At 34.1% G+C, this 10800-nt stretch overlaps 2 protein-coding genes across 3 annotated transcripts in view; both read left to right on the forward strand.

Moving 5' to 3' along the window:
* Positions 1-2197: 2197 nt before the first annotated feature.
* Positions 2198-4836, forward strand: LOC115238248 (natterin-3-like). The gene is made up of 4 exons (XM_029811903.1): positions 2198-2281; positions 3209-3408; positions 4214-4357; positions 4565-4836. The coding sequence occupies exons 1-4, from the start codon at positions 2275-2277 to the stop codon at positions 4649-4651; spliced, it is 438 nt and encodes a 145-aa protein (XP_029667763.1). The 5' UTR covers positions 2198-2274; the 3' UTR covers positions 4652-4836.
* Positions 4837-6240: 1404 nt separating this feature from the next.
* LOC115238223 overlaps positions 6241-10800 on the forward strand; it is a 10174-nt gene continuing 5614 nt past the window's right edge. For both annotated transcript variants that reach the window (XM_029811845.1, XM_029811846.1), the window contains exon 1: positions 6241-8810. In XM_029811845.1, the coding sequence (XP_029667705.1) occupies positions 7802-8810 (1009 nt within the window). In that variant the 5' untranslated portion in view covers positions 6241-7801. The remainder of the gene's footprint in view (positions 8811-10800) is intronic.

Raw genomic sequence — 10800 nt, forward strand, 5'->3', positions numbered from 1 at the left:
GCAATGTTACTACAATGTTGCAATGTTGCTGCAACGTTCTGTGCTGTATGGGAAGGATTATGGGATATAATTTTCATTTTTTTTCCTGCATGTTTATAACATACTGCTCCTTTAAATGATTTCCTACTTTTAACAATAGTTTTTCAAACTGTGTCGTTTTGTCATTTGTGAATCCCTTTTTGTGTCTTATTTATTTGAATATTTCAACCATCCAAAATCTTTTGCCGCATTTGTATTTTAATTTTATTTTAATTTACATTGCCAGAGTAGTAACGTTTCATAATATATCTTTGATTAATAATAATAATAACACACACACATACATACACACACACACACACATCTGTTGTATACTGTTTTTAGTGATGTAAAGACCGAGAGTAACGAAATGGGCAATTCCCATTTGCTCTTAAAACCAACTCTGAAAATCTTACTCCTCACTCTGTACTGCCTACTGCCATTGTAGAATGCCCTTTAACAATTACTTGTTAAAATTAAGAGATAAATTGTAAGAACAATTAATTTTTAGATAATAATTTTTACTATACTCATCTGTAAATAAAAAAAGAAAATGAAGTTGGAGTTTTTACACTGTTAAAATTACACTGTTATGGCCTTAGCTATAAAAGAAAAAGATTTTTATTTTTTATTTTTATTGATTTTTTCCAAGACATAATCTGTGATTCTTATTATCCTAATTTAAAAAAACACGTTAGAAATTAATTGTAATCTAACAATAAGTTTACAATAATATATATGGAGATGAGACACCTACATATTCCATATATATATTTCTTTTTATTTCATTTTCTTTTTATCTTCTACTTTTCCTTTCATCCTCCTATGATGATTGGTTTAAACAATGCAGAAAAGTAAAATTTTTTTAATGGAATAACCAACAAGCAAGATAAACATTAAAAATTAGCGTGATTTCAGAGATTTTTGAGCGCTAACTTTTTAAGGAAACATTTTTCGACCCATGTTTATAGGAAATTTTTTGTTTAGAATTAAATTTCCTACAAAATCTCAAAGTCTGGCCGTTTGGACCCATCCTGTATATATACAGCATTATACATAACTCTTCCATTTTGTGTTTTAGCGTTGGTGATTCATCAAACAATAAAATAAAATTATTTGGAAACAAAAATAGTGTTAGAAAATCTTCGAAAATACATTAACCTAGAATCTCTTTAGAAAGTACATTAATCCCTATTGGATATCGCAATATATGTAAAATAAAGACACTTTTGTTACGTAATATGCATTGAACACTAAATAGGAATTATTCTCCAATACTAAAAATAATGACTTTAGTGGGTAATGCATTATGGATAAAAATGAATTGGTCGCTTTCGCTGTTAACTATATTTTGCAAACATACACACACACAAGCACGCACGCACGTAGTCATTTTTATTATTATACAATAATACACAACAAGCATTTTATTACGTATATACTCGTACATATATCGGGTATCAGACGCAATGACTTTCGCTCTATTACACTATATACATTTATATATATAAATAGACACACACACATACACGCACTTTTTATTACGTATATACATATATCGGATATTGGACGCAATCACTTTCGCTGTTAACTACATTTTGTACACATACATACAGTCATTTTTATTATTATAGAATAATACACACTGGCATTTTATTATGTATCCAAATTAAATCAGCTGTTTTGCGACGTTGTCAATTCGCAATAATCATATTGTGATAACATAGTATAATTATATTTCATTGAATAATTCTATCATTAAAAGATAAGTACTCTATAATTCAGTGATTCGTGAAAGAAGCTGAGTGATATATTTTGAAAAGTAGTGAGAATTTTTATCTAAAACATATTATATATATTATTTAAGATATTATATTTTATCGAAATAATTGGATTTTATATATAAGTGTACATAAGTAAAATAAAATTTTATGCGATTTTATGTGATTACATGTGATGGCAACTATATTATGATAGTTTTGCCAATCGATAATGCGTCTGATATAAAACTGATATAAAATGTATGGAAAAAGGAGAAGTATATCATATCACGATATTCTAGAGAAACAGTGTCATATATAGCGCAAAAAAAAGAAGAGACAGAGAGGGAGAAAGAAGAAGAGAGAAAGAGAAATGAAACATTTCGACAAATAAGATTACGCGAACGATAAGATTACACGAGCCTTTAACTAACATACAGACACGATAAGCATCATCTCGTATTGAGGCTTCAACCGTGCCGAATCGATTTCCATAATGCCAGGTGAGTAAAAAAAAGGAATTTCCCTAAAGAGTACATGTTAAAAATAGATATAGAATATCAAACTCTTTAGTTTCTTTTATAAAATTAACTTTTTTATTCTCTTATTCGCTTCACGCTTATCTCCCATTAATTTATTATCAATATTTGCTATTATGAATATTTAATCAAATGTCGTCATTTTTCACATTTTTATCTTTTTATTATTAAAGAAAATTTGAAGCATTAATTAAAAAAAACTCGGATTATAATTCTATCATAATATACATATACATATAAATTAAAATTAATTTAAGAAAATAAAGTTTTATTTGCTGTCCTCATTTTTAATATTCAATTTCCGAAAATTTATTTTTTAGAGAGAGAGAGAGAGAGAGAGAGAGATCCTAATTGCTTATAATTAAAAATCTATCTCAAATGTCTATAAAAAAGGATGTGCGTATATTATAAATACATATGTGCGTGCTTATATATATTATTTTTGTCATTTTATATATGTTATTTTTGTATTGCATAATGAAAAAAATTATTATTGGATATTAATTTTTTCTTAAAATTTAAAAAAATCTGTCATTAAGTTTAAGTAGTCACTTTAGTTTATAAAGTATGAGTCATATGAGTGGTAGAGATAATATGTGTGATATGAAATCATCCGTTATATGAACCTTCTGGAAGACTTTTATCGATTACTTGAACTGTTTTCTTTTTACTTTACCTGAATTTTAACTAAATTTTATATTAAATCAAATAATATATCTCTCACTCAAATATATATCTCTCACTAAGCTCTAAACTCTAAATAATCGAAGTTTTTCATTTACACACTCTGACGAGATAAGATTGAAAAATTATATAAAGCTTAGTAGATCCATTTGAGTTAATTCACTTGGCATATCTCAGTATTATTGATAGTTTGTCATTTTGTTACAGCCTACAGGTGGGTAAACCGTACCGGTAATCAATCGCTGCCAGAAAATGCGGTCACCGGCGGCCGCGATTCTGACGGAAGCACGATTTACGTTGGCAGAGCCTTCCACAATGGCGACATGTTGCCAGCAAAAGTGATTCCTGATAAAAACGTCGCTTACGTTAGTCATAACGGCGAAGAACATCCTAAAGATAGTTTCGAAGTGAGTAAAAAATGAAATTTCTGTTTCTCGATGTTACAAAATTTTTCTATTTTTTAAATTATCTTTACTCATAAAAAGCGATCATTAGCATTAAGCAAGTGTTTTCCTGTATGCCTCTAATAAATAGAATCATTAAAATAATATTAGTTTTCTTTTTCACGATCTTTTTACAAAAATAACAGTATTATCATCAATTTGCATGATAAAGGATAATATAATGTCAGTACACACATATGCACAACGATTTCCTGTAATAGCGAATAAAACAATTACAAATCATTTTTGCAAGTTACGTAACGTGCCATAAATAAGTAGTCAAAGTACAAAACTTAAGATTAATCGGCTGTATTTAAGTTCAAGATAATCTTGAGATATCATAGCGAGTGAAGCAAAGTTTGATTGCTCTGAATTCTGAGAGCGATTAAACCCAATTGACCATGAACATATGTTCGACCGAAAATGAGTTTTGAGTTTAATTAATATAAATAAGTATATCTCTAGTAACCCAAGACGGTGTTTATGACATGATTAATCGCTCTCAGAATCATCAAATTTGCTTCACTCGAAAACGCTATCAGTTTTTCTGCGAAGATTGAAAATCGACCGCAAGATATGATTCGTGGTAAGCGCTATAAACTGTGTGAAAGATTATTATTATAATGACATTTTTTTGTCTCATCTGATAATCTTCTCTGATGAAATAATAATGATAAGCGAACAAACGCTGCTATAATTAATTGTTAATATAACATTATACATAATTATTGTTATTTACTAATTATTATTTACGATAAATTCATATCAGGTCCTTTGCCAAGGCGAATTTGCATGGGAATTCTGTAATAATGGTGGAGTACCAACGGATGCGGTAATCGCCGGTCAAACAGCGGACGGGGAACCTCTATACGTTGGCCGTGTCCTCCATAACGGGTCTCAAACAGTTGGCAAGGTCAGCCTTTTCGGCAGTTGTCTGTTCTTAAGATTCACAGCAATTGTGTGCATATATGTATGATAAGAATATTAATTTTTCATATTCCGCGTTTAATATGTAACATTTATTTTAATTGTGCTCTAGTCCTGTTTACTTACATATATGTGTGTACGTGTGTGTGTAATAAAAAAATATAATCTAAATATTTTAAAATAATTTTTTCAGATACAACAAAGTCACGGATGTCTGTACATTCCATTTGATGGCGAAGAATTGTCATTCAAGGATTACGAAGTACTCGTCATGCATTAATTAAAAATTCTCGATGTAATATACATTTTATATATGGTCAAAATTAAAAGTCAAGCAACAATCTCCACATATGCCGCTAAATCACGAGGACCTGCACAAGAAATTATTGTGCAAACAAACAACGTTCCTTTCTTTTTAAATATTTGTAAAAATTTATTAAAAAGATGATTATAAATAATACAACTATAAATAGTTGCAACTAATTATTTCAAATATTGTTTTTAACAAGCAACAATCAAATATAAAAATAATATTAATTAAACAATTTATATTTTTTATTCATTCCTTAGTAAAATATTTATATAATTCACTCTATTAATTGATAGTAATATTTGTTACAAAAATTAAATCTATGGATACAAATAATTTTTAATCTCTAAAAATATTGTAAAAAACTTAATATAATGCAATATTATTATATTCTAATTATAACAAAGAGAATTACTCCTATTATTTTTTGCCTTTGTTTTATATAAAGTATCTTTTATAGTAGTTGCAAAATTTGTTATAAAATAACAATGCATACTATTGTCAAAAGGAACATTTAAATCAAATTATCGATAAATAACCCAGCAATATACGAATGGTTTATAAAAATAAATGAAACACAAATGTGATTGCTAAAAGCATTGTATCACACCGAAAAAAATGCGTATAGGAGAAATCGTTTCCGTTCACTTAATTCGATAATCGAAAAAAGATATCGAAAGTAGTTTTATGCGCTGAACGCGGAATTAAAATCATTAATTGGCTCCATGGTTATTATTATTGGAAATCCACGATTCTTGAGTAACGGTTCAACAGAGCGAGAATGCAAACAAATCAAATATGTATATTAAAAGTAGTAATAACTTATTACACGATATATTAGTAGCTTTTTAACGGTAGCAGTAAATAATCGGTTCATCACATCGCGAAAGAAGTTCATATCTCTCTCAGCAAACACGGCCGCCATGATGATCGAAGAGGATGACTCTTGGGTGATGACGACCACCAATGCATCCTCGTCGGTCGGATATCAAGACAGAGGTGCCGGTGACAGCTCTGCATCGAATATTTTATAAGCATCGCTGTGAAATTGCGAGCATTACTCACTTGACAGTGTCATACGTCAGACTTGAGAGCCAGGGCCGCCTCTAGGTTTCTTTCGGCCTCTCTAGGTTGCGACCTTGCGAATTTTCATTGATTTCGCGATTCCGCATCGTAAGTTTCGAGAGCTTAGCATGTCGTTTTAGACCTTCAGACCTGGTCGATCAAAGACACATGAAGCATTTGTTTAAACAAATTAAATAAACAAATAATTTCACGAGAATTTACCGGTGATATGAGACGGTAATAGCAAGACATGGCAAATTGCAAGGAATATCACATGCGATTCGTTGCACGCGAGTAAAAACGCGATAATGCCATCGGCAATGCTCCTCACCAGCTGACGAGCCGTTGCGAATAGCTTCAAAAGCACCGTAGATAATAGCACTTGAACGGCCCTGTCTAAAATAAGCTTTGACTGTAGAACGCTGGGACCGTAGCGATTACTTTATCAACGAATTGTCACATTTAACAGTGCCTCGTCGAGTTACGCGCGGCAACGATTCGACGACGCTCCCTGTTTACGCTCAGTTGTCATCATCCGTTCAACATTGTCGACATAGAACGCGATCACATCGTGGTTAATGCAGTGCGATCGTTTTTTTTTTGGCTAACGAGTCTCTTGCGTTTCTCATGTAAAAAATCACGCGTCTGGTGATCGAAAATGCTTGTCTTCACGCCACCGCTCAAAGTTATTCGCGCATTATTCTTGGTGAAAAGAAGAAACACTTTCGGATAATAACTACTACTGTGGAAAGAAAGAATTTTTGTACCGAACAGGACATATTGAGAATGATCGAAGACTATGCGAATCATTCGAATGGATTGCTCGGTGAAAGAAGCTTACGCAATAGAACTGGCAAGGTAATCGTACAGTTTCGCGAGTAACCTTTCACGAATCTTTGACCCGAGTACGAAAATATTCACACCTCACAAGAAATTTCGACACTAACTTTGGGATCTCGATTTACATAACTCAACGCGATAACACTTTCTATAATACATTCTTCGACGTAGTAACGCACAGTTGGCGGATCACGATCGGGAATCAAGATTGTCGACAAATAGGAACAATGTACCGTCGAATCGTAAGATACATGAAGCCGAAAAAGATCATTATTCGCCGACGCAAGAACAAATATTCCTTAGGTAGAAAAATGAACATGATAATTATTACTCGTCGTCCATTTATGAATATGTCACTTTCAGTCGAGAGTGAGTTAGACTTTATGTAACATGGCATTTATCAGAAGCACGTATCCATAAAGAAATATTTGGCACGTGTCAACTCGTTATGTTCCATTGTAAGAGACATCCACGCATCAAGGTAATTGCCATGTTTTTGATGCATCAGCAGAATGAAATAAATAAGATAGATAAAGCGATTGCCGAAGAAGAGTAGAATTGAGAGAGCAAAGTGGGAAGATTCTGCAGTCCTCGGGTGTACCGTGGGCATCAACGTCGTCAACGGAGACTGACCTTGACCTGAAAAATAAGCGCGAAGCGGAATCGGAAGCGGTTCGCCGGTCGCTAGAGGGCTAAAGCATTAGCCGCGGGTCTCGTAGCGGATTGTCGTAAAAACGATAGCGATTGCTCGCGAACAACGTTGACGACGTTGCCCCATCGACGCGTGTGTTAATACCTAGGTTGAACGTTGTGTATGAAGGCGGATCAACTCGTACGTTACAGGAGCGGCGCCGTAGGCTGATCGTAGAAAAGAGCGTAACGGAAAGCGAATCCGGGGAGAGAAGAGGGGGTAGATGGTGGTACGAAACGCTGGCGGAGACCGGCGAAGGAAGGAGATAGATAGAGCACCGACGCGTCTCGTAATGCACGATGGTGCATTAGCCCGAAGTCGCGAGACCACCGTGCGATTTCTCTCGCGCTCTCGCAACGGAACTCGCACCTGAACTCGCACCTGAACTCGAGAGCCATTCCTCCAAAGTTGTATCGCGCTGTTGGACTTGGACCCATTATACATTCGGAAAGAGACCTCCAAATATATATGACTCCAATCGTCTCTGTGTAAAGTGAGATATCTTTTTTTCTTTGACGAAAGATATGTCTGAAATCACGACGACTATCGGTGCGCCTGCAGGGCTCACGCCAGAGAAGAAACAAGCGAACCTGACAGTGGCCGATAAATCCAACAGTGCCATCACTTGGAAGTCCATGAGTATCCAACAGAAATGGTCCTTCCTGACTAGCAACATCACCGTTGAGCCGATGGTCGCGTGTTATGTGATCCCTAGCGTGCTCTCTTCGCTGGCTACGCAGAATCTTATTCTCGAAAAGGCGTGTCGAGTGAATCTGGCTTATTCGGATGAGATATGCTCGGCTCTATCTGCCAGAAACACCAGCGGCTACGAGGCCGAAGAGACCGCGGTTCAACAGCTGGTGGCGCGTATGCAAACATGGAAGACACCGTTGCAAAGCGCCTTGCCGGCCATTCTAATTTTGTTTATGGGTGCGTGGAGCGATCGCACCGGTTTGAGAAAGCCTTGTATGCTGCTGCCGATCATTGGCGAGTTCTTCAGCAGCGTCACTCTTATCGCTTGCACCTACTGGTTTCACGAGCTGCCCATGGAGGCGGTTGTACTAGAGGCTGTGTGGCCTGCGTTAACCGGCGGCTGGTTTACCATGTTTATGGGCATCTTTAGTTACATAGCAGACATCACGTCCGTAGAATCGAGAACACTTAGGATCGGCGCGGCCAACGTTTTCCTATCCCTCGGCGTGCCAATTGGCATGGCCCTATCGGGGATACTGTACACGAAGCTGGGTTTTTACGGTGTCTTTACTATCTCGATGGTGTGTTATGTAATGAGCTTTGTGTACGGATTAGTGGTCATTAAAGAGCCACCGAGGGTACTTGCGGAGCGTGCGCGGAAAAAGACCCTTCCAAGCAAGGGCAAACGAATCTCGGTGTGCGCTTTTATTCTGAACTTTTTCTCGTTGAGGCACATAGAGGAGACGTTTCGCGTAGCGTTCAAGAAAGGAGCAAACAATCGCCAGAAAAGAGTCATCGTACTCATGGTTATTATTATGGTTGTCATCGGACCCCTTTACGGTAAGTTTTTCAAATAAATAAAATCCTTTAAATATATCTTCTATAAATATCCTCTCGTTTCTTTTTCGATTGCGTCTATAGTTAATGTGATAATGCAAGATAACTTAATACGAGAGAGAGAGAGAGAGAGAGAGAGAGAGAGAGAGAGAATCATTAAAAAGCGAGAAAATGATTAATGCCAAGAAGAACTAAGTATTGCATGCAACGCTATGAGAGAGTCTCAATTTTAACAATATCATTAACATTACTCGAGAAAGTTGTTTCGAAATGTATAAGTTTATTTTTGTGATTGTTAAAAATGTACATATAATTGTTTTAAAGCAAAAGCACAAAAATCAAAAAAATATTTTTTATCTTGTGTGAATTATTTTGCTATTACTTTGAAACATTTGCTTCCTAATTTGAGCTATTATCATAATTGTAAAAACAAAAGCATCGATAATTTAACCTTATTATTGTGCATATTTTAGTTTATATGTTTATAATTTATTTTTCTAATTGTCTTTAACTAAAACATAAAACATACTATATTCACAGAAATATAAAATTAATCAATTTTAAATGAAAGTAATTGGGATTAATAATTAGTCGTATTATGCAGGCCAGAAATGAATTATAAATACATTAGAAATTCAACGATTTAAATATGCAAATATACTTGGACTTGTGTGTGAATTTGATTACATAATTTTTTTTTAAATCGGTAAAAGCGCATTGTGTAGTAACAATTAAAAATAAAATATATCCATCATTTTTTGCGTGCATCCGTAGCACAGTAAAAACTTGCTGTAATTCTCGTCAATCTTGCTATTCGCGTTGCGGTAACTGTGCACATTCCCATTAGTAATTACTTACGTCCGACAGCGTGAATATATTGTATGCGAAGGGAAAGTAAGAGAAGACATGTGTAAAACTAGGCACACATTTATACGAGCGCGAATATGTGGTGTTACTTAGATGTATGTACCCTGGTATGTACTATGTGCCTTCTAACAAATAATTTACGTATTTTTAAGCGTCGATAAAAATATGCATAATAAATTACGATATCGGCATATAGATATACCAAGTGTTAATGGCGTATTAATATTAATATTGTATTAATACCAAACGGTACATTGATAACACAATAAAGCTTCTAGTTTCAGCTAGAGAAGCTCGTCCAAGCACGCGACCGCTCGGATCATTCAATTTTTCAATTAGCGTGCATTTGTTACAGCGCGCTATCGCGACTTTAATGCGATCGTGCACGTTTGTACGGCGACAACGCACAATTCCAGTACATTTCGCGGATGCCCTTGTCACAATTTAATTATATAGATACTGTCGTTACAATGTCTGGGTACGCATTAAGCACGTATTACCCCAACTGCTAAGTGACGTGGACAGTCGTCAGCGGACTTATAACAATTTCGTGTAATAGGCGTCTTCCTGATTTTGAATGCCCTAATGCGGATATACCTGTAAGATGTTATACTTTTCTTAACTCTCTCTTTTCATTATAGTCATACAAGAGATTCTCTTAATAACTCTTGTGAATCAAGAGTTATTAAGAGAATTAACGCGTATCCCGATAGCTTATTTTTATAGAGCGAACGAATAAACAAAAGATCCGTATAAATATCGTATCCAGATAAATTTCAGCAGTTATATAAAATCTAATATCTTTTAAATATAATTTTCATATCAATGTATAAATATTCAACATGCAAGAGATGTATCAATTATTCTATACTTTAATACAAAAACTTGGTTCGTCATTTCTTATAAAAACTTCTAATTATAATTAATATAAATCTAAATATAATTAATATTTTCAAGATAACAAACAGTGACTTTCAAAATAAACTTCGTTACTACATAAAAGTTAAAAAAATTGTGCTCTTATTTTTTTGTGATATTAATTTGCACGGTAAAATATATAATAATAAAATGCATACACAAAAGGAAAATGTTAAAATTTAGAAAATAAATATTCAATTTATTATAT

This window comes from Formica exsecta, unplaced genomic scaffold (genome assembly GCF_003651465.1).
Source record: "Formica exsecta isolate Colony F162 unplaced genomic scaffold, ASM365146v1 scaffold33, whole genome shotgun sequence".
Taxonomy (NCBI): Eukaryota; Metazoa; Arthropoda; class Insecta; order Hymenoptera; family Formicidae; genus Formica; species Formica exsecta.